Genomic DNA, 23,369 nt, shown 5'->3' with positions numbered 1-23,369 from the left:
CCCTTCAGACAAGGATTTCAAACAGCCTCACATTTATTAGGGTATTTTATTCTCTGATCATTTGATTATAAAAGTAATGGTGACATAATTTTACTCATTGCCTTTTTATTTCCTTTTAGCAAAAGAGAGAGAGAGAGAGAGCCTGACCAGGCAGTAGCACAGTGGATATAGAGCGTTGGACTGGAATGTGGAGGACCCAGATTTGAGACCCCGAGGTCACCAGCTTGAACGCGGGCTCATCTGGTTTGAGCAAAGCTCACCAGCTTGGACCCAAGGTCGCTGGCTCGAGCAAGGGATTACTCGGTCTGCTGTAGCCTCCCAGTCAAGGCACATATGAGAAAGCAATCAATGAACAACTGAAGTGCCACAACGAAAAAAAAAACTGATTGATGCTTCTCATCTCGCTCCGTTCCTTCCGTCTGTCCCTATCTATCCCTCTCTCTGACTCTCTGTCTCTGTAAAAAAAAAAAAAAAAAAAAAAAGGAGAGAGAAAGAGAGAGATAGACAGGAAGGGAGAGAAATGAGTAGCAGTTTAGTTGTGACTGATTGCGACTCATACATGCCTGGATGGGGGGGGGGGGGGTGTCCAGCCGAGCCAGTGACCCCTTGCTCAAGCCAGCGACCATGGGATTTAAGCTGGCTAATTTAAGCTGGCTACCCCACTCCCAAGCCAGGTGAGCCTGAGCTCAAGCCTGAAAACTCAGGGTTTTGAACTGGGACCTCAGTGCCCCATGTTCATACTCTACGCACTGTGCCATAACCAGTCAGGCCTCACTGGCTTTTTTAAAGAATATAAACACTATTGTAACTAGACTAGGTAGAATACAAAATAGTCATCTCATCAAACACCCAGAAAAGAACAAGTAGAAAAGAATGAAAGCTATATTTATTTTATTGCTGATGAACTTCACGAAAGATGACAAATGATAAGAATCCTAAAAATTGTGTAACTACTTTGTATTTATTGCAAGTGAGAAGGAAGAGAGCAGTAAGGCTAAACCATAATAAAATGAAGAGTTACACATATTCCTTAGATTAAATGTTTCCACATTAATTTAACTAAAAAAAGAACAGGGCCTAACCAGATCAAGGTGGCGCAGTGGAAAGAGCATCGGACTGGGATGAAGAGGACCCAGGTTCGAAACCCTGAGGTCGCCAGCTTGAGCATGGGCTCATCTGGTTTGAGCACAGCTCACCAGCTTGGACTCAAGGTCGCAAGCTTGAGTAAGGGGTTACTCGGTCTGCTGTAGACCCCCAGTCAAGGCACATATGAGAAAGCAATCAACAAACAACTAAGGTGCCGCAATGAACCGATGCTTCACATCCCTCTCCCTTCCTGTCTGTCTATCCCTATCTGTCCCCCACCCCCTGTCTCTGTCACATACACACACACACAAAAATGGGTACTTAGAAAGGATCCCAATTTCATTTATATTCAGCCTTGTTCAGCTTCTTTGAAAGCCAACTCAAATTTTTATTTGACAAAAACACTTCTAGCAAATTTTAAATGTTTAATAGCCAAGCAAATTAAATCTTTTAGAATATAACTAGATCTTTCAGAATCCCATGTGCAGCATGGGTGTAACTACTGAAATTCTTACAAAAGCGAAAAATAGATGTGGTCATGGAACCACTGAAATATTTTGCTTCCATAATGTCACAAAATATTTAGAGCTGGAAGAGGCATTAGAAATTGTTCTAATCTACACTCCCATCTCTCATGCCCATACTTATACTTACAAACTCCATTTTATACAGATGTGGAAAAATAACTTAGAGAAGTAAAATGGCATGACACTAATTGGGTAATTATTAATATAAGTATGTACAACAAAATGGCCTCAAATTCCCTTTCAATGCATAATACTGATAAACATGTAAAATATTTCTAAAATTCACAATTAGAAAGACACTGAAAATTAATATTAAATTTTATATTCCAAAGATAATGTTATGTTATATGGAACACTGCCACAATTTCTGTTCAACAAAAAGATATGGGAAAATTATTTAGTCCAAAGTCTGCTAGGAATAATGTATAATAATATATAATATAAAGTGTGTATATGTGTATGTATGTTTTTCCTCCATTGTAACCTTTCATCATGTGATTATTTTTTTTTAATTTTATTTTTTTAATGGGGCGACATCAATAAATTAGGATACATATATTCAAAGATAACATGTCCAGGTTATCTTGTCGTTCAATTATGTTGCATACCCATCACCCAGTCAGATTGTCCTCTGTCACCTTCTATCTAGTTTTCTTTGTGCCCCTCCCCCTCCCCCTTTCCCTCTCCCTCTCCCCCCTCCCCCCGTAACCATCACACTCTTATCAATGTCTCTTAGTCTCACTTTTATGTCCCACCTACGTATGGAATAATGCAGTTCCTGGTTTTTTCTGATTTACTTATTTCACTTCGTATAATGTTATCAAGATCCCACCATTTTGCTGTAAATGATCCAATGTCATCATTTCTTATGGCTGAGTAGTATTCCATAGTGTATATGTGCCACATCCTCTTTATCCAGTCATCTATTGACGGGCTTTTTGGTTGTTTCCATGTCCTGGCCACTATGAACAATGCTGCAATGAACATGGGGCTGCATGTGTCTTTACGTATCAATGTTTCTGAGTTTTTGGAGTATATACCCAGTAGAGGGATTGCTGGGTCATAAGGTAGTTCTATTTTCAGTTTTTTGAGGTACCACCATACTTTCTTCCATAATGGTTGTACTACTTTACATTCCCATCAACAGTGGATGAGGGTTCCTTTTTCTCCACAGCCTCTCCAAAATTTGCTATTACCTGTCTTGTTAATAATAGCTAATCTAACAGGTGTTAGGTGGTATCTCATTGCAGTTTTGATTTGCATTTCTCTAATAACTAAAGAAGATGAGCACCTTTTCATATATCTGTTGGCCATTTGTATTTCCTCCTGGGATAAGTGTCTGTTCATGTCCTCTTCCCATTTTTTTATTGGATTGTTTGTTTGTTTGTTGTTGAGTTTTATGAGTTCTTTGTATATTTTGGATATTAGGCCCTTATCTGAGCTGTTGTTTGAAAATATCATTTCCCATTTAGTTGGCTGTCTGTTTATTTTGTTGTCAGTTTCTCTTGCTGAGCAAAAACTTCTTAGACTGATGTAATCCCATTCATTAATTTTTGCCTTCACTTCTCTTGCCTTTGGAGTCAAATTCATAAAATGCTCTTTAAAACCCAGGTCCATGAGTTTAGTACCTATGTTTTCTTCTATGTACTTAATTGTTTCAGGTCTTATGTTTAGATCTTTGATCCATTTCATCATGTGATTATTAGCAGGAACCGAAAATAAGACTTTATCTTTAACATAAGGCACACTTTGAAACACACTTTCTAAAAATTTTCACCAAAACCAGAACTGTTACTCTCAAATAGTAAAAATATTTTTTAATTGGTTTGAGAGAGATGAAGGGGATGGGGGGATTAGGAAGAGAGAGAGGGGGGGGAGGGGGAGAGAGAGAAAGAGAAAGAAAGAAAGAAAGAAAGAAAGAAAGAAAGAAAGAGAGAGAGAGAGAGAGAGAGAGAGAGAGAGAGAGAGAGAGAGAGAGAGGAGCACAACTAGTTCCATACCCTGAGCAGGGAATCGAATTCACAACCTCAGCTCACTGTGACAGCGCTCTATTAACTTAGCCACCTGGCCAGAGTCCAGAATTGTTATTCTTAAATTAACAGGTCTGGCCCTTTTTTTTTTTTTTTTTTTTTTTTTTTTTAAAGAGACAGAGAGAGAGTCAGAGAGAGGGATAGACAGGGACAGACAGACAGGAACGGAAAGAGATGAGAAGCATCAATCATCAGTTTTTCGTTGCGACACCTTAGTTGTTCATTGATTGCTTTCTCATATGTGCCTTGATCGTGGGTCTTCAGCAGACTGAGTAACCCCTTGCTCAAGCCAGCAACCTTGGGTCCAACCTGGTGAGCTTTGCTCAAACCAGATGAGCCTACACTCAAGCTGGCGACCTCGGGGTCTCGACCCTGGGTCCTCCACATCCCAGTTGGACGCTCTATCCACTGCGTCACCGCCTGGTCAGGCAGTCTGGGCCAATATTTGAAAATTTGATTTTATCCTGTCTCTTTAAGAAATCAACAGTTCTTTCTGTTTAATTTCTTTCTAAAGTCATAATCTTTATTAATTATCCACCAATTCCATAGCAACCAGCTACAATGTCCCTCACGGAGCCTTATGACAAGTTCAGGTAGAAAATAAGCAGAAATAACACATAAGTTATTATCAATGATTCATTTTTCATCTAAATGTCCACAGGCTGAAGAAAAACCCCAAGATCAAAGTCTATGTTGCATTCAAAGCTAATGCTCCAAACTCCAAGCAGGTGGCACAGCAATATGCCAGTAAAAGCACATATGGAAGAAGGCAAACTAAACCAAGAAGAGTAGCAAAAAAAAAAAAAAAAAAAAATGTTTAAACTAATTGTTTTGAAAGGGTAGGAGGAGCCACCATATGGATCCATCTCATTAATGGGTAATATTTTAAAATAACAAATTGACTATGTTTTTAAGGGGGGAGGCAAAAAAAGTAAAATAATGAATTCACTTGTTAATGGGGACGGACAAGGAGCATGGGACTGGTATTTCTAGTATCACCACAATCATTTGTATTGTTAAAACTGTACTAAAATTTGGGTTATACCTTTTTTAAGATTAACATGAAAAAATAAAATCAATTAAAATGTCAAACTTACTAATTACAATTTAGAATGAATATTTAGATCCATTAAGGATGGTTCATTTTATTAATGAATATAAGAGAACAAAACAATGATTGTTACTTAGAGCTCTTAAAATTTTAACTTTATACTTACTGTCTTTGATTTTCAAATGATTAATATTTTTATTTAACATATAGAAACTCTTTCTGTTCTCTAAACCTAGATGAGAATAGAACCAGTAAATTAAAAAAATGATTTTGTCTTGCAATGTTTTAGTAGCTAGATTAAAAAAAAATTGTCTGTGCTGCCTAAGACAACTTGATAGCTCAATTTACTTATTTTTAATATTTTATGTCTAATCAGATACTTTCAGCAAGGCTGCATATGGACTTTATTATCACATCTGTGCCACATTATAACTAAAGAGAGTGACGACTGTTTCATTCTAATTTTTATCATCAATATAATGTAGAGTTTAATTTAAAAAATGTAAATGTCTACACTAAATACAGCTTTTCTCCCTCATCTTTTGTATTTGATTTCAAATGTTTAACAAGTTTATTCTTTTCCAAATTAAAACAAAAATCACTGAAACCTTTGTGCACATGGCTAAGTTTCTGGTGATCAGTCCGTACAATTCACTTATTTCACAGATGAGAAAACTGAAAGCCAAAAAAAAGTCACCTTCCTAATAGCAGCAAAGCCTAAAATGGAATTCACATCCTTAGCATCCTTTCCTACCACACTGTGATGCATTACTCAACTTGATAGTTAGTATTTGAGCCACATCACACTGAGGAAGCTAATGGTCACAAGCCAAAACTAACCTATCACCCTTTTATAAAAATCAAAAATATTAGAACAAGGGCACCAGAATACACGAGGCTGCAGTACAATTACCCATCAGAAAACTGTCTACGTGTTTCAGGTATTTCTATGTCCAATGTGAGTCATACGGATCTTGTGTGCAGAGAGTGGGGTGGGGTGGGGGGGCAGTACCAGATAGACTTTCTAGAAAAATCTGCAATGGTCTCCCATCTTTGCCCTACACTAAACTGAGTTTGATGTAGTCAAATGATGCACAAATAAAATCAGAAGCAGCTTCACCTCCCTGGTGTACGCCAGTCTGTCTTGTTCATTCACAATGTTGGCAGCCACCTGGTGGAGCTATAATACACCATTTTTTAAGCAACAAACACTAGGTGATTAATAGCTGGGTCTACTACTGCAAACTCAGTTTCACAGCTTAAAATAATTTGTAGTGTTTTCACATAAGAAGTTAAATGTCAACCCAGATCCAGTAGTAAGGATAAACATTTCCCCAGTTTTTTTTTTTCTTTTTTTGTTTTTATTTTGTTTTTTTTCCCAGAGACAGAGAGAGAGTCAGAGAGAGGGATAGATGGGAACGGACAGACAGGAACAGAGAGAGATGAGAAGCATCAATCATCAGTTTTTTGTTGCGACACCTTAGTTGTTGTTCATTGACTGCTTTCTCGTATGTGCCTTGACCGCAGGCCTTCAGTAGAATGAGTAACCCCTTGCTCAAGCCAGCGACCTTGGGTCCAAGCTGGTGAGCTTTTTGCTTAAGCCAGATGAGCCTGTGCTCAAGCTGGTGACCTCGGGGTCTCGAACCTGGGTCCTCCGCATCCCAGTCCGATGCTCTATCCACTGCGCCACCGCTTGGTCAGGCCATTTTCCCCAGTTTTAAGTGCAAGTATAAATTTCTTTCCCTGTCTGAGAAACTGTTTTACATAGCCACCAATTCTCTAGCATCTCCTCTTTGCTTTCTCACCTCCTTGGTGAACTTATTTCTCCTAGTTCCACATTAAAAGATTCAAGGGAATTGAAGAAAGAGCTGTGTACCAAGGAAGCATATCAGTTCAGTAATCCAACAACGCCCTTTTCCTCCCAGCCTGCTCTGTGCTACTCCTGGTCTAATGTTCCTTCCCTCAGAGAAATTTGGTAAGAAAGGAAGCAACTCGTTTTCTATGGTTCAGAATCAATAAGAAGTGATACTCTCTTTAGTATAAATTAGGATGCCAACTGAAGGTCCAACGTGAATTCCCCTATCATCACAAATCTCTATTTTCCCTCTCTCACACACAAACACACAAGGTGAGGCAAAAGCAGGTTTACCGTTGTTTGAATGAAAAATACAATAATTAATACTAATCCAAGAATAAACTGTTTCATGTACTCATATCTGTAAACTGATAGTTGTCCCACCCTGTATATATACATCCCTATCTACCCTCCCTCACCTATCCACCCCAACCAAAAACACAAAATAAGTACATTCCAAACTAAGTGCATTGATACTGTTTTGGATTACTCTTACCTCCTTTAGTAGTGGAATTAAGGACACCTTTAATACCAGGAGCATTAATGTACACTTAACTAACCATTGCATTCTTTGTGAAGAGAAGTTGTCCAGTAGTTAAACCTTATTTTCTATACCTTGAGGGAAGTGATAGCTGCCACCTCCGATCAAGATAATCCTTCCAGAAATCAGTGCTCTTTTGAGAATGCAGTTGATTTTATTCTTTCCCACAGAACTGAAACTGCTTTTACAGCCGGGTATCATGTCAATCCCAGATGTGAGTGTCTTTCATGATCTGCACTCTTCTGGGACCCAGCATTCCTCTTCCTTCCCTTTGTCATGACAGTACTAACCAGACCAGAAAAGGCCAGGCTGTAAAACAGACCGCACAGACCTGGGGTCAGACAGACCAGCATTTGAATCCTGGCCCTCTGTGAGAAAGGCAAATTAAACCTCATTGGTATCTCATTTCCTCACCTGCAAATGGGGTCAAAAACACTTCTCAAATGGCGTCTTGGCCTTGGCCAGTTGGCTCAGTGGATAGAGCATGGGCCCGGCATATGGATGTCCCGGGTTCAATTCCAGTAAGGGCACACAAGAGAAGTGCCATCTGCTTCTCTCCCTCTTCTCCTCCCGCAGCCAGTAGCTCAACTGGTGCAAATGATGGCCCAGGGTACTGAGAATGGCTTGGTTGGTCCCAGCACATCAGCCTCAGGTGCTAAAAATAGCTCAGTTGATTCAAGCATCAGCCCAGACGGGGGGGGGGGGTGCTGGGTGGATATTGGTCGGGGGCGCACTCAGGAGTCTATCTTCCCTCCTCTCACTTAAAAACAAAATGGCTTAAGAGTAAGCAAAACCACAGAAGGAAGCACAGGCACATAGTAGGCCCTTAGTAAATCTTCATTTCCTTCTTCATAGCTCAGGTTTTTGCAAATGTGACAGCATTAATGATTAGAGGGAGGTTACAGATGCACTGAGAAGAGTCAGTAAAAACATTACAATTAGAAAATAAACACCTCCTTTAAGTTGCTCTGGCCCCCTCCCTTCCCAAAATATGACTTCTCATATTTTTCTTTTTCATTGTTAAGGCATAAACTGAGACAGAAGAGAAAGCAATTAGGAAAATTATAGGAGGCAGCAGTATCTGACGTCAGTTGTAGGGGAAAGTAGCCATTATGAAAGCAAGAAATTGATCAAAATGTAATTTGGGGGGAAAATATGAAAGCCAGAATTTCAATAACTGGCAAGGATAGGCAAAAAGACTTAAAAATCATAATGGCTCCATATGTTGCAACCAGTTACAATTTCACAGTCACAATTTCATGAGGATGTCGTGCAAGGTGATGCTGCTCTGGCAAACACTTGGTAGCAGTTATTAACTAACAGATTATTCCCCAGGTACTAGAAGTAGATGATACTGCTGCAATGGAGCCTGTGTGGCATTTAAAGGCTAAATGTGGAACGTTAACGTTGGGACTTTACACAGACAAGGGTCGGGAAATCCTTATCTGTTTCTCTGAGTAATCATTCTGCAGCCTGCTGGTGCAAGTACCCGTAGTTAAGTTTCCAGGGGGAGTCAAAAGTTACACATGGATTTTAGACTATTGGGGGGGGGGGGTCAGGAACCCTAACATCTGCATCATTCAAGAAGTCAACTGTATCTGCAATATTTGTTTCAGTCCGTGTGACAGACCAATCTCTGGAGCAGTACTAAATTACTGAGGCAGGAATAACTGGACTGAGTAAAAGCACCAGACCACTAGTTTATCAGAGTACAGCAATTCTGGTTTGCTTACAACACTTAATTACCTATCCTCACACATTCCTTCTCTCTGGTCACAGCTGATTCACATATCTGTGTGCTTTGGGGCTTTTTATATCACAGTGGAAAAGTTTTAAATGTGGAAGCAGAGGAAATCCAACTCAGTCCTCCTCCTTTTCCCCAACTTTACTTTCTTCCAGTAGCTATCTGGAATTGGACACTGTAGCTTCCAAGAAGAGGGGGTGGGGGAGATACGCAGTCTCTGCTTGCCCTTAGAAGACCTCACAATGCAATCAGAGACAAACATGCACTCAAAAACATAGAGCTGGCATGGAGAGGAAGAATATGGAGGAGTGTTTTAAGAAGGTTAAGGAGGAACTATCAACCTCTAAGTTTTATGGGCTGCATGCAAAGACCACTTTATCAATCCCAGTGGCACTGCTGATAAGACAATTCCTACCCATATTTGAAGGGGAGGGGCTTCTTTGAATTCCATTACAATTACTTATTTATTCAAAATCTAGTTCTAGATATACCTCTAAAGCAGTGGTTCTTTATGGGGAGTTAATTTTGCTTCCCAGGAAACATATCTCAACACCTAGAGACATTTTTGGTTGTCACAAGTGGGGAGATGCTACTGGCATCCAGTAGACAGCAGCCAAGAATACCACTGAACATCCTACAAGCACAGGACAGCCCACTCGCAAATGTCCAAAATGTCAACAGTGCTAAGGTTGAGAAAACCTCATCTAAAACAAAGGAACTTGTGAAACTGACTTAGCTGTATTTACGAAACAAAATAAAAGTTCCAGAATGTAAAATTCATTTTATTCTTCTCACAGAAGTGAAACTAACCTTTACAGCCATGCATCGTAACCTCCCACCACAGATAAAAATGCCTTTCATTTGTAGCTAATAATATAATCTCTGATAAAATATATCTCAAATGTCTCCTTTAATTATCTTAACCACAAAAATTGTCTGGCAATTAATCTTAGATGGTTTGAAAATAATTTATGGCAGTGGTTTTCTGGAAGATAGAATACATAAGCCTAAACAGGACAATTATGAGATAAAATAATTTTTATAGTCAAATGGCAAGTTTTCATAAACAAATTAGCATCAAGTAATAAAACCTCACCAAAAAATGTCAATGTGTGCTCAGAATGACAATAGTATCTGCAGCAGATGCTAACTGACTTTGGAGGAAAGTAAGCCTGTCAGAGATAAATTTCCCAAACACAGTAAGTTTAATGAAGAATATTTACTCTGTAGCCTTTGTATTCAAATATTGAAAATAAGCCTGGTCCATTGGAAAACATCACAAAGCTTATCCCAGTTTCCAACCCTTTAAGAAGGGTAAAAATCAAGATTGGGTAATACACAGTCAAAGGAACTTGGGAAAAGAAAACATTTATAAATTGGACTGCATCAAAATTAAAAGCTTTTGCATTTCAAAAGACACCTTCAAGAAAACCAAAAGACAAGCCACATAATGGTAGAAAATTTTATATAAGAGACTTATATCTAGAATTCTATATATAAAGTACTCTTACAACTCATTAATAAAAATGCAAATCAAAATCACAATGAGATACCACCTCACACCCACTAGAATGGCTAATATAGAGACGATAACAAGCGCTGTTAAAAATATGGGGAGCTTGGAACAGTATACATTGCTGATGGGAATGTAAAATGGTGCAGTCTGCCTAGAAGACAGTTTGGCAGTTTCTTAAAAGAGTACAACAGGTTCTCAGAATGCCCGTAACAACATTATTCATAATAGCCAAAAAGTTAAAAGCCACCCAAATGTCTATCAGCTGATGAATTCAAAGGAAAATGTGGTATATCCACACAATGAAATATAAAGCACATGCTACAACATGGATGAATCTCCAAAACATTAAGCTAAGAAGCCAGACATAGGAGTCCACATAATATATGATTTCTTTTATAGAAAATAGTCATAAAGGCAAATCTGTAAAGAAGGGAAACACGTTAGAGGCTACTGGGGGTGGGAATGGATAATGACAGTAGGCACAAGATTTCCTTCTAGGATGAAAGAAATGTTCTATACATAAAATGGGTGCATTTTATGGTATTTAAATTACATCCCAATAAAGCTGCTAAAAAAATCCTGGAAGCTGGAAGATAATGCTCTCGTTTTACTAATGAAGCAGGTGACTGAGGCACACATTTAAGATATTTAGAAAAATGATGGGCCCTGGCTGGTGGCTCAGTGGATAGAGCGTTGGCCTGGTATAAGAATGTCCCAGGTTCAATTCTCTGTCCGAGCATACAGGAGAAGCAACCATCTACTTCTCCCCTATCCCACTACTTGTTCTCGCCCTCTTCCCCTCCCACAGCCAGTAGCTTGATTGGTTTCAGCATGGCCTGGGGCACTGAGGATAGCTCCACTAGAGAGCATCAGGCCTTAGGCACTAAAAATAGCACAGTACTCAAGCATTGGCTCAAGATGGGGTTGCAGAGTGGATCCCCGTCAGGGCGCATGCGAGAGTCTGTCTCACTATCTCTCCTCCTCTCAACTACAAAAAATAGTAAGATAAAATAAATTTTTTTAAAAAAAGAAAAATGGGCCCTGGCCGGTTGGCTCAGCGGTGGAGCGTCGGCCTGGTGTGCAGGAGTCCCGGGTTCGATTCCCAGCCAGGGCACACAGGAGAGGTGCCCATCTGCTTCTCCACCCCTCCCCCTCTCCTTCCTCTCTGTCTCTCTCTTCCCCTCCCGCAGCCGAGGCTCCATTGGAGCAAAGATGGCCCGGGCACTGGGGATGGCTCTGTGGCCTCTGCCTCAGGTGCTGGAATGGCTCTGGATGCAACGGAGCGACGCCCCAGAGGGGCAGAACATCGCCCCCTGGTGGGCATGCCAGGTGGATCCCCGTCGGGCGCATGCAGGAGTCTGTCTGACTGCCTCCCCGTTTCCAGCTTCGGAAAATGAAAAAAAATAATAATAAAAAAAAAGAAAAAAAAAAGAAAAATGGCCCATGTAAAGACAGTAAATAACAGGGATGGGCAAAAGTAGGTTTACAATTATGAGTACATGAAACACAGAATTTATTCTTGTATTATTAGTTATTGTATTATTTTCAATACAAACAACTGTAAACTTACTTTTGCCCACTTTTGTATTTGTAGAATAAAAAGTTAACTTAAAGTCGATAGCTAGGAAGAGGGTAGCATTCAGTGTTCAATTCAATTGTTTCTTCCCCACAAAAAAACAATCCTGAACAACTCCAGCAGAATTCAGACAGAATGGCAATTCTTTTATGTCAGCATAAAAATGATCACACATTTTCCTGCTCTAACCATACTGACTTTGATCTAAGCATGATAATATTTTCCCTATCTCTGTATAGAACCAGTCTTCAAGACAGTCTGGAAAATTAAGCCCTAAATAGGTTATTTGTTACTGAACCTAAAACATCGTGAAAGCTCTTTAAGAGTTTCACAACTATCTTCTCTGTCTTCACCTACGTCAATCTTGTTTCGTGGATAAGTGATTATTAGAGATGTGTTTGTGGTTCCAACATAAATACTATGTCATGTCCAGATTACTATGCTTGCCAGTTATATCTAAAACAATTTTCATACTTTAACCTTTTAAAAATTTGTTTTTATATCAGATTTCATTATTTATTGAGTGTTATTACTTGTTAAGGAATTATACAGGTCAAAAGGCAGGAAGCTGTTTAAACCAAATGACCACTGCATACTTTCTAGTTATTTTTACCTTTTCTATACAAAAACAAGCAATTAGATGGCCCTGAAATAAAGGTCTGAGTCTAGATAAGACCCAGAATCTTCCACTCATAAATGGTTTTGGGGCAACATGGACTGATGCATAATATTTCCCCACTAGTGCTTCTCTTCCTACTCTCCACCCCATTTACTGGAATGCCATTTATTAGGAAGACAAACATCTTATAATCATTCCATTCATCAACAGTATCTAAGGTATTAGTCTAAAATTTCAACCAAAAAGTCAAATTCCCTAATCCATAAATAAGAAAACAAATTTGGCAACAATTTTATTATTAAATTTATCATAATTCATCTACTAAGGCTTTCAACTACCACAAAAGAAAAAGCGTAAGTTTATGAGTAACAGAAGTTCTCATTCTACTAGTAAAATATTCTACAGTAATTTCTCCTATCCCTATCTCCACCTTTAATACATGCAGTTCTGGTTGCCAAGAAGGTCATTATATTTCACATATGTGAAAGAACTGGGACTCAGGCTAGCTGAGTTTGCCTGCTTGTGCCTTCTGCCAAGAGTATAGCTTTGCTTAAACTGCTCACTCTGCTTAAATACTGAAGAAAAAAAAAAAAAAACTAGAACTGAGTCTTGGCTTCCCAACTTTTATGAGCTGAAAACATTAGAAAATCACTTCTTTGAGCTTAATTTCACACATATACTGGGAGATAACATAGATGTGTTTTCTAAGTCCCACTGGGTCTGGAGAGAAGGTGAACTTGTATTTAATCTTTTCCTCCTCCTTAGGTTGATGTCTTAACATTTTTCCTTTAATGAAGATAAAAATCTTAAGCCTTCTTTTAATATTCATTGAAAATTCTAAAATATATAGTGTCATGGCTAAAAACAAAGTTCACCCACCCCCATTACCAGCTGAAATCACTGCTTTAATCTGATCACGTATTGAAATCACTGCTTTAATCTGATCACGTATTGAAATCACTGCTTTAATCTGATCACATGCTGCGATGCAACTCTAGGTCCTCTGGTAGAGGTTGCTGGCCCAATCGTTCTTTCTTGGAAGAAAATAAAGAGTTGGAAATACACAATCCAATCAAAGGCAGAATCTTCCTATAACAACAAAATAAGCAATGTTGCATAAGCAGAAAATATATTTATTCCAGGAATTAACCAAAAGGTTCCACGTAAACTACCTTAAGCAGATACAGAAAAATACAAATTAGAAGACCCAAGCTCTTACCCTACTTGCTTGCTAGATAATACTGGCTAAAATGTACAATAGCCCCTTATCTCTGAAATAAGAACATTCTCCTTACTAAATTACTTTAAGATCTTTTTGTAATTATAAAAGTTGATAGACCTAGAAACAAACTCTCAGTCTTGCAGGAGAAAGGTTTCCCAAAGAAGCAATGTCACAAATGATGGCTGGCTTTGCCTGTGTAATTATTTTAAAACCTTCCTCTATCATTTCTTACACCAGTGCCACCACCTAAAATTTAAATAGTTCCGATGGCAAGGAATTCCAGCACATTTCACTCACACATTCCATGCATACAAACCCTGAATATGAACTTATGCTCCAGCACTTACTACTTGAGCACTTTTAGCAAGTCACCGAGTTTTTCAAAGCCTTGGTTTCTTCATTTATATAATGGAAAGAGCCTGACTTCATGACTCCACAGGGATACTAATGACAAATTAAACAATGTGAAAACATGTGTGGGAAGAGTACTGACATACATATAAATGATCAATATGATTATAAAATCTCCAAATTCCCACATTTCACTAAAAAAGAAATTTTGCTACAAATGTTCAAATGCAGAATCTAGCCTTATGGTTGCTGAGCTGGCATTACTTTAAAATCAAACAAGTCTCCAGGAATTTTTCTATCTGAAATTTCTTCTAGGAAAGTAGAGTAAGATGTTAAAACTTGGGTATATATTTTAATATTTTCACAGGTAGAGCACACACTTCCACTACATTCCTCTTGAGGGTAGGAATAGGACCTTAGTCATCATTCTAACTAAGTAATTGGCACAGAGACTAGCTCTGTGATTAATATCAGAATACAGTTTTCCAGAATAAAAGTAAATGTTTATATATGTGAGACGGAAAGACGCCTGGTTCTGAAGTAGATACCTGCCCTCACACCGCATATATAGCTTTGCACAAATACCTCAAGCAAACTGAGCCCTCATTTCCCTTTAAACGTCTACGCTGTTAAGTCTGTAATGCTCCTTTTATCTGATGTCAGGCATTCCACCTAGAATACTGTAAATAAGGCTTTTGAGTGACAAAATGAAGAGAAGTTTCTCACAAAGTGCACATATGCACTTTATCCATAGTAGAAGGCTACAGATTTTTATTTCATGTATATTTATAACAAATGTGCTTATTTAATTATGAAGTATTCCCACTGTTGGTTAGAAACAGTAAAATAGATCAGATGTTAAAGCAAAGAGAAATGAGAGAAACCCTAAAAGTTCCTTTTCCTGATGCATGGAATAAAACCAAACTTTCCCATAAAGGTAGATCAGACTCAAGACAAAATCATACTATGGCCTAATATCACTGAACACTTGACCAAATTCTTTCATTAGGGTACTCTCTATCTCTTATGCCAAAATTAGACTCAACTTGTGATTAATTTAATTCAATCTTTAATTATGGTCAAACAATAAATGCTCAGCAAATACTGTATGTAGTCTAATGCTATCCACTGTTAGCCTACTCCTGAACCTGGGAAGAAATGATAAAGCCCTCTTTTACAGTTCACTTTTCCTTATTCAAGCCATCACTAACTGCTCTTATTTTTCACTAATGACATTACTGGAATCACAGAGGAAAGCTCAACTAATTTTAACCAACACAAAAGTTGGCTTTTTGCCCTGGCCAGAGAGCTTGGTTGGTTCAAGGATCATCCCCAAGAACAGGGGTTGCGGGATTGAATTCCCAGTCAGGGCACTTACAGGAACAGGTCAATGTTTCTCTCTCTCGCACCCCCCTTCCTCTATCGCTAAAATCAATAATTTTTTTAAGTTGGCTTTTGAGTTATCAAAGAGGCATTATTTTACATAATTAATTTCTCCCTAATGATGTCATTATATGTTAAAATAGTGTTACTATTCACCAATTATAGGTATTAGTCCTTCAAGGAAGTGACCGCATTTCCCAATTCTGAGCCTTAAAGTGCATGACAGAATACTGTAGCCATGAGAATACTTAACAAATTATTTTTAAGATTGGTTTTCAAAGGACTTTATATATCAGTAATGGAACTCCAAATGCATATCCAGTTAACCTTTAAACAATTCAGGAGGGTTAGGGGCACTGATGCCCCACACACAACTTCTGTTGACAAAAATACACATATAACTTTTGACTCCCCAAAACTTTACTAATAGCCTATTGTTGTTAGGAAGCCCTAACAGTCAATTAACACATTTTGCACATTATACATATTATATACTGTATTCTTGTAATAAAGAAAAGGTTAAGAAAATCATAAGGAGGAGAATATGCATTTACATTACTTATTGAAAAAAATCTACATATAAGTGGATCACACAGTTCAGAATCATGTTGATCAAGGGTCAACTGTAATTCTTTTGGAATACACTAAGAGTCTTAAGCAAATTTTGATGTGTTCACTAGATGTAATATATGATGGAAACTAATTTATTATGTAATTTTAAATTAAAAATATCAGAGTAAAACTTATATATAAAATGTTATATATACAAAATATATTTTATATAAATATATCTATTATATATCAAATAGGTTATAAATGTAGCATATAACTTTATATAGTTATATAAATGTACTTTTATATATTTAAACAAAAATATTTTAAATTTTTATATATAGAATATCAAAATACATATATTTAAATGTTATATATAAAATATTAGGTTAAAATTATATATGAAATGTAATTACAACTTTTTTTAAATCAATGTATGCACTGGGAAAAAGCCTGCAAAGAAATGCACAGAAATGTTAACAGTATTTGTGTTTAGGTGATGAGACCATGGGTGACATTTTTCTCCATATGCTTGATCTTACTTAAGGAGTACGCAATACTATGAAACCTACTTTCAAAAAAGAAAGGTAATACGTAAATGGGAAGGAACACTGCTTAAAGGTAAGGAAATGGAATAGAGAGGTTAGTTACCATTTAGTAAGTACTACAATTAAACTTCTACCTTCTCAAGGAACTTTTTAAGTGATCATAAATGATAACTAAGTTATAGAATATTTGGAGTAGAGGAACATCCTGCCTAATTCTGTCATTTAACAGGTTCAGAAGGGAAAAATAGAGTTGTATGATGCTTTACACTCACAAAGTGTTCAAAACATCTCATCACCTGTTCTTTTTTTTTTTTTTTTTTTTTTTTTTTTACAGAGACAGAGAGAGAGTCAGAGGGATAGACAGGGATAGACAGACAGGAATGGAGACAGTTGAGAAGCATCAATCATTAGTTTTTCGTTGCGTGTTGCGACTTCTTAGTTGTTCATTGATTGCTTTCTCATATGTGCCTTGACCACGAGCCTTCAGCAGACCAAGTAACCCCTTGCTGGAGCCAGCGACCTTGGGTCCAAGCTGGTGAGCTTTTGCTCAAACCAGATGAGCCCGCGCTCAAGCTGAGCAACCTCGGGGTCTTGAACCTCGGTCCTTCCATATCCCAGTCCAACGCTCTATCCACTGCGCAACCGCCTGGTCAGGCCCATCACCTGTTCTTCAAATAATCTTGTGAGATACCGTAGGTTTCATCTGCTCCGTTTTAAGGATCAGGAAACAGAGTTGAAGCAAGAACATTCCTTGATAATATCTGTCATTTACCAATGTTTACTACGTGCCAGCCTCTGGTTTACGCACAACAATCTTGTGAAAACTATCACCACTTTACAGATAAGAAACTGAAGGGCAAAAGTTAACTGTGCTCACTGCCTTACAGCTGAGCACACTGCTCTGACTCGAGGCCACGCTCTGAAAACAGGAGTTTTGAGTTATCATCCATCAACTTCCCAGGGTCCTGCAGTGGGAGAGCTGAACCTGTGACCCAGTCCTCCGCCATCTCTATCGACTACATTGGTCTTCTCGCCCACGGTTCCTTCTAAAGAGTTTTACTTAGTTCGCCTGTCACCACGAAAGTCCCGAAGCCAAAGTGTAAGGCCTCGTAATACCCCAAAACTAACGTTATCAGAGAGCCGCCGTCTCGGGAGGAGGGCAAGGCAGTGAATAACTACAGACGGGCGGGGACAAAGCTAATAAGGCTCACCTACAATAAGGAGCAGCCAAGGAGACGCAAGCTCTACCTCAGGTGCAGGGATAGCGACAAAAATCACAATTCCTGCCCTTGCATTCGGGTAACTCGGTACAATTTCCAGCGTGCCTTTGGGTTCATCTCTAAGGATCCCTACAACAGCCCGTAGGCTGAGCAGCGATTTGTCTTACTTTGCCGGAAAGGCTGGAAGAAACGCAACATAGGGACAGAGGGCAGGGCAGGCAGAAGAGCAGCGAGGGAAGGGACAGACACCTGGGGGCTGGGCACACCGACGGAGTCCGAGGGGCCTCCAGCCAGCGCAGAGTAGAGGAAGACCGCGGCGGGGACAAAGGCCCGGAGGGAGGCTGCGGCGCCGAGGCTGTCGCCCACCGCACTTAAGAGAACTTCGCGGTCAGCCCCGGAGCCTCACTACTCACGTTGGACCAGCCGGTCTCCGGTGAAGGTGGAGGAGCAGCTGGTAATAAGCGCACAGGGGACGCAGGAAGCCATATCTGCACTCACGAGCCGGTTCCGTCTGGGAGCCGCTTCCGCCTTGGGCTGCACCACAGCACCGGCGCGCGGGGGAGGACACGACTGGTAGGGCGCGTTCTCGGAACGGCCCGGCTGCCTTGAATCCTCCTTCACCCCCTCTTCCGCTTCAGGCGTAGGACAGGCCGGGCCGAGCGTGGTGTTGCCAAGGGAACGAGCTCCCTCCACAGAAGTTACCGCGCAGGGAGGCCCAGCCTCCTGCGAGGAGGCAGCACTCCCCGGGCCTAGCCATGGCTCAGGGGACTCAGGACTATGACCCCATCGGAAACATCTTAATCCAGGTGGGACTAGGCCCCTCCCGGCCCCGGCCCAGCAGCACCGATCCACTCGCACCCACTCATTTGGAGCGCTGCCTCCAGACTGCCTCCTCCAGAGCGCTCCCAGATTTGACAGTCCAGACTGCGCTCAAGTGCCTAATTCATCTCGGGGGTGCGGTACCCTGCAGGATGAACCCCAGAAGCACTACTACTCTGACTCTGGTAAAACTCTAGGACCAGGCATCTGACCCCGGAAAAATCCACCTCATACTGAGATACCATTTTAAAATTGTTCTGAGAAATTTTAATCCATGATGTAGAGGAGTGGGGAAGATACCAATCAGACACATTTGAGAAAGTGATAAGAAATTAAAATATGTGAACTGCTTTTCTTAAGCATCCCAATTTTTTGGATCTAGAAGACTCTTGCAAGTAAATAAGTCCTGGGAATGTAATGTATAGCATGGTAACTATCGTTAATACTGTATTGTATATTTGAAAGTTGCTAGAAAAAAAATATTATAACTTCTGGATGTGAACTAGACTTACTGTGGTGATCATTTTACAAAATATACAAATATCAAATCATTATGTTTTACACCTGAAACTAATATAATGTCATATGTCAATTATATCTTAATAAAATACAAGTCCCTTGCTTGGGAACACTCACAAAGGAAAATATATTAAAAACAATGGATTGCAAATCAAGTTCAAGTTTTGAATATAAAATGTAACAAATTTTAAAAAAAGAGGGAAATAGATTTTTTTTTTCTGAAGGGGTAAATCTCAAGAATTTCTTAACTTCTCCAGTATAACTCAGTTTGTAACAGTTACCCTCAGATTTTTGTGAACTGATTAAAAAAAAAAGGTATTTACATATGGTTGTTTTAAAATGTTTCTACATATAGCACTTTTAACTCATATTTAGTTCCATTTGACTAAGGCTTGAAGTAACTTTCCTAAGGTTACTAAAGACACTCAGATCTACATGGATCTTCCTGCCAGGATTTTATCTCTTACCTCCTATCTAGGAGAGACTTCTATAAATTCACTTTTTCTAAAATACAAAACTCTAAACTGACCAATTACATAAACTTACCACTCTGAATTATACCCAAATCTTCTTGCCTTTTATTATCCTTTTCTCACTATCACCCTAGAATGAATTGAGCCAAACTGCAAAGTCTGAAGAAACAGTCCTCACAAGACTACTCTCACTTCTACATCAGCCTCAAGTTCGGGAGTCCCCAGAACCCCCCTTACTTCAGACCAGCTGTTTATAATTTGGGAGGCCTGACCACTCTCACATTGGCTAATGTGCTAGAATAACTCACAGAACTCAGTAAAGCACAATGTTTACAATTACAATGTTATACTATAAAGATACAAATAAAAATCAGCCAAGGGAAGAGATGCATAGAGCAGAACGCAAGAGGGGTCAAAATAAAAAAAGTCATCCTCTCCCCACGGAATCATGGACAGCATTACCTCATCCCAGCCACAATGTACAACGATGTGTACAGAGTAGAGTATTGTCAACCAGGGGAGCTTACCTGACACTTTGGTGTCTAGAGTTTTTATTGGAGCTCAATAGCACACTGCCCACATGACTGACCTTTCATCTCCAGCCCTTCCCAGGGGTCAGATTAATGCTTTTAGTCTTCAGTTTCTCTGAAGGTTGGAAATGATACAGTGTGGCTCAAAGCCCCATCATTAATCATATCATTAGACTGTCCAGTGGCCAAAGCCTCCAAGAAAAGACACTCTTATCAAGCAAGACACTTTAGGGAACAACAGATCACTTCCCAGTATGTAAGGGAAAAGGCCAGACCTCTCTTTAGGTAAAATTAGTTATTCACTGCACATATCCCCTTCCAAATACAGGGCCCATTTTTACAGACTCTGTAAATGATTGGCACGCTAATGGAGATCTCTACCCAGAAAAAGCCAGTTCTTCCCAACAGTATACTTCATTTGAGTACAGGAGCAATTAAGTTTCTCTATAGTTTCCTCTATTTCTCCAGACCTGAGATAACTCTAAAAAAGAGACCAGAATCCAGGGAGAATTCTCATGCTTAATTTCACAATCCAGGGAGAATTCTCATGCTTAATTTCACACTTTCCCTTGAGATAATTCTACTTCCCAGGGGCTGTTTCCCTTGTGGTTTGGAATAGTGTAGAATAGTGTACTGACTGAAAAGCCAGAAATCTTTTTACTTCAGAGTGGGATCCAGAGGTAGCGGTTTGGTCAATCTAAGATACAACATTACGATTTTGAAGACTGTTATCATCAAGTTGTAAAATGTAACAGAAGAGCATATCTATGCTAACCAGCACCTCCATTTGCTTAAGGGGTTATTCTGGACACACTGAGTAGAGGCTGTGTAGAGAAAGAGAGCCTACGTGTTAACCTGATTATTGGGGCTGATCTTTAGATACAATGTAAAGTTCTTTCTGGTAATATATAGAATATGTATAATGAGGAAAGTGTGGAAGACCTTTCCTGCTTTCCCACTGAGTCCTGAGTATTCATGAGTAAACAGACACACAACATGGATTCCATTCCTGCCTGGGTTTGTGATCTCAAACAGGCTGCCAATAAACAATAAATAGACTAGAAAAAACACTTGGTTGAAAGTCAGAATACTGAAGTCTGATCTAGGCAATGACATCCTTCCAAGTGGGTAACTTTGGGCTAACCACTTCACCTCTCTGGGCCTCAGTTTTCTCTTCTGTACATTATATAGCTTAGATTAAATATACCTCTAACTAAATTGACTTAATTTCCCCAAAGCTATATAATTTCTCTTTATAGTAAAGTGGATTTCCCTTTACTATTAGCTTAGGCAATCAAAGTGTGTGTGTGTGTGTGTGTGTGTGTGTGTGTGTGTGTGTGTGATGTTTTATAATATATATGTATATATGGGGTGGGAAAATTGGCTTATAGTTGTGAGTACATGAAACAATTTATTCTTGTATTATTATTTATAAGTAATTATATTATTTATTATTATTGTTAACCTACTTTTTGCCCATCCTTGCATATAATACATATGTCAGAAAATCAGAGTTTCTTCAAATTTCCACTTGCTTCATTCTAATGTATATTTGGTCTGTGTCTCAATCAGATACATTAAGCAGTTCTTTGGACCAGTGATTCTCAAAGTGTGGTCCCAGGACCAGCATCATCAGCACCACCTGGGAACTCATGAGAAATGCAAATTTTCAGAACCCTCTCCAGACCTACTAAATCAGAAGCTCTGGGTGTGGGGCCCAGTGATCTGTTTTTTATAAGCATTTCAGACAACTTTGATACACATTTGAGAGCTACTATTTAGATCACATTATAAAAACATAAACTATAATAAAATTTTAAAGAAAAATCACAATAATCAAAGCTAACATAGTATTTACTAGGTATCATGCATGGTTCTAAGTGCTATATACAGGAAGTCTTTGGGTTATGACACAGTTCCGTTCCTACGACAGTGACATAACCTGAATTTTGGTGTAAGTTGAAATACACCCTAGCCTAAGTCACTTACCTATCCTAACACAATTATAAAATCATAATCTAGAACATAAAACCCCAATTAAGCCACAGAAAAAGGGAAAGGACATAAATATACTGTACTGTACACTGTACTGTAGTAACAGGAAAAATGACCAAAAATGAGTAAGCCAAAACACTGATGTCTCAATTTTTTAAAGTTTTTATGGGAATGAGCGTTGTAAACTTGAAGCATCGTAGGTTGAGACTGTCATTACCGGAGGACCCCTGTATACTTTAATTCATTTAACCCTTAACAACAAGGCTATCAGACAGGCATTATGATTATTTCATGTTATAAAAAGGAAACTGACCAACGATTAGTATTTTGGGTAGACTTACGATATGTACATATATACATAGAAAATGCAAGTAATCTTCTCAAGCCTTTTCATTCCATCAGTCCTCTTATAAAAAGAGTTTTCCCTTACACCTTTTTGTTCCTCTCGATAGTTAAACCCTGTCTTTTCCACCAACCTCTAGCTTTATTTATTTACAAACTTGTGTATTGGTAGATACTTTGCATGTACTGGTTAATGATTAGGCCTAAAGGCTCTAGATTCAGACTGCCTGGATTTTCAGTTTCACCAATTAAGCAGCTGTGTTACCTTGCACAGGTTACTTAACCACTTTAATTTTTTTAGATTTTATTTATTCATTTTAGAGAAGAGAGAGCGAGAAGGGGGGAAGGAGCAAGAAGCATCAACTCCCATTTGTGCTTTGAGCTGGCAAGGCTGGGGTTTTAAACCAGCAACTTCAGTGTTCCAGGTCAACATTTTATCCACTGTGCCACCACAGGTCAGGCTACTTAACCACTTTAAACCTCACATTCCCTCAAGTGTACAATGAAGATAATAATATGAACTTCCTCTTAGGAGTCTTGTAAGGATTAAAATAGAGGATAACATAAAGCATAATATCATATAAATGCTAGTTATTATTTGATCTGGTCTATTACCATTTAATATTACTTAGTACATATATATACATTTCTGTGTCTTTTTAAGATAAGCTTGTCCTTTATTCAAAGTTACTTGAAGAAAAGGAAAATTTAATTTTAGCCTGTCTTTTTAACTAGGACTACTCCACTCTTAACTAGAACTTTAAGGGTATTGCTATTTGGCAAACAAGGTATGCCTTATCTCCCTGTTACAAACTGACTTTTTGATATCCCATTTTACCTAGTACAGAATCAGGTCCATCAATCCTGGTT

General features: G+C 38.9%; 2 protein-coding genes across 4 annotated transcripts in view; one reads left to right on the top strand and one right to left on the bottom strand.

The window, feature by feature from the left end:
• The window catches only part of AAGAB (alpha and gamma adaptin binding protein), a 60,427-nt gene extending 42,069 nt beyond the window's left edge, over positions 1 to 18,358 (bottom strand). For 2 of the 3 annotated variants that reach the window (XM_066342639.1, XM_066342640.1), the window contains exon 1: positions 18,235 to 18,358. In XM_066342639.1, coding sequence (XP_066198736.1) covers positions 18,235 to 18,307 — 73 coding nt within the window. In that variant the 5' untranslated portion in view covers positions 18,308 to 18,358. Of the gene's footprint in view, positions 1 to 7,504; positions 7,851 to 18,234 lie in introns of all 3 variants that reach the window. The other variant, XM_066342641.1, reaches the window with a different exon arrangement.
• A 218-nt stretch (positions 18,359 to 18,576) lies between these two features.
• Positions 18,577 to 23,369, top strand: part of IQCH (IQ motif containing H) — a 249,284-nt gene continuing 244,491 nt past the window's right edge. Inside the window, exon 1 of the mRNA XM_066343622.1 lies at positions 18,577 to 18,627. Coding sequence (XP_066199719.1) covers positions 18,577 to 18,627 — 51 coding nt within the window. The remainder of the gene's footprint in view (positions 18,628 to 23,369) is intronic.

Source organism: Saccopteryx leptura, chromosome 6, assembly GCF_036850995.1.
Source record: "Saccopteryx leptura isolate mSacLep1 chromosome 6, mSacLep1_pri_phased_curated, whole genome shotgun sequence".
Lineage (NCBI taxonomy): Eukaryota > Metazoa > Chordata > Mammalia > Chiroptera > Emballonuridae > Saccopteryx > Saccopteryx leptura.
Note: the sequence above shows the minus strand (reverse complement) of the source record. Positions and strands in the feature narration are given on the sequence as shown.